At 46.9% G+C, this 5000-nt stretch overlaps 1 protein-coding gene across 1 annotated transcript in view; it reads right to left on the bottom strand.

Moving 5' to 3' along the window:
- Positions 1-3596: 3596 nt before the first annotated feature.
- Positions 3597-5000, bottom strand: part of LOC148128740 (cathelicidin-related peptide Oh-Cath-like) — a 5916-nt gene continuing 4512 nt past the window's right edge. Inside the window, exon 4 of the mRNA XM_087948339.1 lies at positions 3597-3866. Coding sequence (XP_087804465.1) covers positions 3744-3866 — 123 coding nt within the window. The 3' untranslated portion in view covers positions 3597-3743. The remainder of the gene's footprint in view (positions 3867-5000) is intronic.

Below are 5000 nucleotides of genomic sequence, written 5' to 3' on the forward strand. Positions count from 1 at the left end.
GATCCCCAAAGCTGGGCCATATTTAGTAATCCAGGTTTGGGGATTAGGTATGGTTATGTTGACCCAATTACAGTTATAAATCGTGCAGTCCTTGGTTCGAAGCACCCGCGATATAGGGAGATGGGTTCCTATTCCCGAGTTGGAATATGTAGCCCAAAGAACACAGTTCCAGTATGGGCAAAACCGTTCAGCCACGTTGTCACATTCTGCCTTACCAGCCTTAAAGTCACACCTGCCGTTTCCCCCAGCCCTGACACGGACAGAATCTCCTTTTCTGCAGCTCCCAAACCTTCTCAATCAATCAATGGGAATAGAGCGGAAGGGACCTTAGAGGTCCTCTAGTTTAGTTCTCCCTGCAGGAGAACCGATACCATTTGAGACAAGTCGCTATCCAGTCTCTTCTTGAAAGCCTCCGGCGTGGGCTGGATAGCCTGTGTTGTGAAAACAGGGCTAACCAGATACAATGATCCTTTTCTTCCTCTCTAGGATCAGCCCGAACGCTTGAAGAAATTCAAGAAGACCAAAAAGTGGGTAAACAAAGTCACAAAGATAGCCGGTAAGGTCGCGATGAAGATATTAATCAAGAAGGCCATCCTAGGATTACTCGGATAATGAAGAAGGACCCGGCTGCAGATGTCTTGAGATCTGAGAAAAATCATTTCCTCAGAAAATGATGGTGATTCTCCAGTTGTCCAACTTGGATCGGATCCGGGCTTTCTAAACTTTTGTGCAAATTCAAATTTGAAATAGACTTTGAGCTCTGTACCCAGGTGGAAAGAGAAATATTGGAGCAAAACACAACTTAGGGAAAGGGGTTGAATGAAACGGGGAAACGGCAGAAATAGTTGTAACACGGTTTTTAAAAAATGGAAATAAATGCTGATATGGGACCAAGTTAGTCTCTTCTTTGCAAGGCACGACTCTTTTTGTGTAACGGTTTTGTTTTCTTCAAAAAGCTAAAACCCACAAGCCAACAAATAACTTGCAAAAGTCCAGCAAAGGGTCATGAAATGAGTCAGAGGCCAATTAGTCCCAAACCCAGAGGATGGGAAGCTTTGAAAGGGGCAATCAACACCCAGGCGGGCTTAAGGAAGCGAGCAGCCGAAGGGAGAAGGTGCGAAACACCAAACCTTCCTGGGTTAGCCTGAATAGACTGAGAATTGCGGGCATCCAGCCCTCCACTTCTCCTTCTGATCTTAGATTTGGGCCCTTCCTAGTCTCCCCTTTACAAAATAGGGAGTAAACCCTACTCAAATCCATACGTGGCTAGAAAAAATGACCAAACACCATATAGATTTCAAACCAGAATTGTTTTTACTAGGTATCGCATCAGAGGGTTATGACAAAGGAACAATATATTCAAACATTTTAGCAACGGGTTCTCTGCCTGGCTGCTGGGTGGCCGTGGCCATGGCGGGCGTGGCCTAGTCGGCCACCTGCAACACAGAATCTGGGAGGCAAAAATGGCCTCCCAGACTCCGGAGGCTCTCTGGAAGCCAGAAATGGGCCCATTTCCGGCCTTCCTGAACATCCGGGAGCCCCTGCTTTTTCCCTCCCGAAAGCATCTACCCACGCCCTGCACTTACCTGCATCCAAAATGGGTCGTGTGGGGACTCTGGGGAGGAGTGGGGTGGGCGGGGCCAGCCAGGAGCGGGATTCTCCAAACTGCACAGAATCTGAGCTAGGGGCTCTCCCAAACCCCTGCCAACCCCACCCAGCAGCCCATCCCTGAATTTATTTCATGTTACATGTTTTGGCGGCTGCAAGAATTGTATACACGCGCAGGAGTGGAAGAACGAAAACACCCCGTTAGAGTATGAGACGATAAGGAAGATACTAGACTGTGCGGAAATCCACAGAAGGACACTAAAAATAATAAATAAAGCAGATACAGAATACAATTTCACATGGAATAGGTTTTATCAACGGTTAGAAACAGGAGGGAGAAGTTGGAAGGCGAAAGAATCGGCTGAGGGGGTCCTGGAAAGAGACACTGTTTGTATTATTGACGGGGGAATGCAAGTATTAGAACGATAAGAGGAGTTGACATTTTATATGACGGTCAGAAATTTTTGTACAAAAATTTGTATATATAAATTTGCACATGTCATTTTGTTCTTACTTCTGTTTCATGGCAATTGGGATGGCATGCCCGATTACACAGTATTCCGTATATTCCTCTTTAAGCAATAAAATATACATTCCAAAAAAAAAAAAGATGGGGAGCAAAGCATCCAAATTACCAGCTTTGGTAGCAAAACCAGCCGCCTGTCAGCAGGAGGAAAAGAAAGCCGCGATGGAAGAGGACGGAAGAGGCTGCCTTCTTCAAGACCATTCTTACAGAGACAGGTTAAAGCATGACAAGTGCCTCCCTCAGCAACATGAACGTCCGGCTCCATTGGGGTCGTAAGTCGAGGACTGTTTGTGGGATGGGCGGCCATAGAAACGATGTCAGCAAACAACCGGCCAAGAAATAAGCCTCTCTCGCCAGTCGCCTTCGAAAGGTTGGGCCAATATCAAAGTCATAAAAAGGAGGAAGCATGAAGGTCTATTCCGGAAAACCTGATTTGGGGGGTCTGGATTTGTTTACTTTCCTTTTAATAGTTGAAGGTTGATTCACTCATTGACTTCTCAAGCAATGTCTATTTCCTGGGTTGTTTTCAGGTGGCACAAACAGCCATTTGTGCGGGCACGCGAGCGCCAGCCAAACTTACCTGATTGCGCATGCGCGGCCTTCCCAGTTGATTTTGGGCCCACTTGAGGCCTTTTTCGGCCTCCCGGAGGCCCGAGGGAAACCTCTGCAGCCTTTGGAGGCCAAAAAACAGGCCCTTTTCACCACTTCCTGTACTCCTGGAAATAGCGGAAGTGACAAACTGGGCCCGTTTTTCAGCCTCCAAAGGCTGCAGAGGCTTCCCTCAAGCCTCTGGGACACCGAAAAAGGCCTCAAATGGGCCCAATATCAGCTGGGAGGTGCGCGCATGTGCAGTGCAGGTAAGGGGATGGCGGAGGGATCATGTACAGGGAGCATGGGGGGCATACATTGCCTCCTGGGTGCTGGCACGTCAGCGCACGTGTGCGAGTGTGCAATATTCGGCACAAGAGCCCTAAAAGTTTAGCTACCGCTGGTCTAGAGGACAACTCTCAAAATCCTGGTTGATCTGCCAAGGAAGGAACGCCTGTTTCCCGCATATATGTATTACAGGGGTGTGTGTGTGTGTGTGTGTGTAGATAGATAGATAGATAGATAGATAGATAGATAGATAGACAGACAGACAGACAGACAGACAGAGATAGAGATATATACGATGTATGTGTATAATGTATGAGTATATGTGTACGTACAATGTATATGTATATGTACAATCTATATGTATATCTACAAAAAATTGAAATGGCAGAGGGTTTCCTGCATGAGCAGGGGGTTGGACTAGATGACCTCCAAGGTCCCTTCCCACTTTATTACTGTATGATTCCGTAAAGGTCTCCTGTTTGAGCAGGAGGTTAGACTAGAAGGCCTCCGAGGTCCCTTCCCACTCTCTTATTCTGTTAGTCTTTTCAACATAAAAGCAGGATAGCACCGAAGTAGCAACCACATACGAGTATATATTTATTTATTCATGGATTGATTGGCAGAGCATCCTATCGGGAAATGATTTGACGGACTGGAGCAGCCGGCCTCATTTTCTCTGCCGGTTTTCCTGGGATCGGAGAGCGGAGGCTGCAGGTCCTTCCGAGCCCCTCTCTTAGAAGGGGATGGAGACCCCGATGACCCTCGGCTTCTTGAAGAATTTCTTGACACGTTTCTTCACGCTCTTCTTCAGCTTCTTGAAAAATTTCTTGAATCTCTTGACCCTCCTGGGCTGGTCCTGGGGAGGAAGAGAAGGACGGGGGGGGGGAGGTCAGGGCTGGCTCCCCCAGGGGCCATCCAGCAGCCCCTTCCTCTTTCTGCTTCCCTGCTGCTCTGGGACCCCGACAAAGGGTGCGGTTGTGGCATTTCTACCCAACACAATGGGGTTTGTGTGTGTCTGTCTGTTTTACCCCCTTTGCAGGTTCTCCCCGCTTCTGGGCGGCGGGCAAAGTTTAATTCGTAATTTAAGAATTAAAAGCAGAAGGTTTTAATTCTTAATTTAATTCTCAATTTAAGAGTTTAGTTCTTAATTTAAGAATTAAAAGCAGAAGGCTTTACATGCAGCCCCCAACTTACAACTAAAACCGAGCGCCAAATTTCTGTTTGTTGAGTGAGCTGTGCCCATTTTACGACCTTTCTTGCCTTGGTCGTAAAGCGAATCACTGGAGTTGTTAAATTGGTCACCTGGCTGTTAAGTGAGTCCGGGTTTCCCCATTGACTTGGCTCGTCAGAAGGTCATAAAAATGGATCACCTGACTCCGGGACACTGTGACCGTCATAAATACGAGTCGGTTACCAAGCATCTGAAAGTAACTCACATGACCCTGAGGCTCTGCAATGGTCGTTAAGTGTGAAAAAGGGACCTAAGTCACTTTTTATTAATGACGTTGCAACTTCGAATGGTCGCTAAACGAACTGTTGTAAGTTGAGGACTAGCTGCAATATGGACATAAATCTTTTTTTCCCAGGGCTGTTGTAACTGGTCACTAAACGAACTGCTGTAAGTCGAGAGGATGGCCACTAAGCAAAAAATCACACCTGATTGTTGTAAGTTTAAGACTATCTGTGTATCGGATGCGGTTTTTGGAGTTTGAAAACAAAGGATACTCGATTTGAGAAATGCAGATTAAAAATGGAATTGCCAAGAAGGGGAGGGGGCTTCAGGAAGGGGATTTATGAAACGTCCCCACAAAAACCACCCAACTGGGGGACCCCCAAGCACCCCCACACTTCAACCCTGAGCTACAAATATTCCCTCCTGTTGTTTCCAGAAATGACCTTATTCTCTTTCTGGCTTATCTCAAGTCTGGGCTAGTTGCTGGTTCAGGTGGAACCAAAGCTTGGTAGATACCACGCCAATCTCCTCTTCCAA

Source organism: Notechis scutatus, chromosome Z (genome assembly GCF_049901735.1).
Source record: "Notechis scutatus isolate UNSWTSFEM ecotype Mainland chromosome Z, rNotScu1.2, whole genome shotgun sequence".
In the NCBI taxonomy this organism is placed as follows: Eukaryota; Metazoa; Chordata; class Lepidosauria; order Squamata; family Elapidae; genus Notechis; species Notechis scutatus.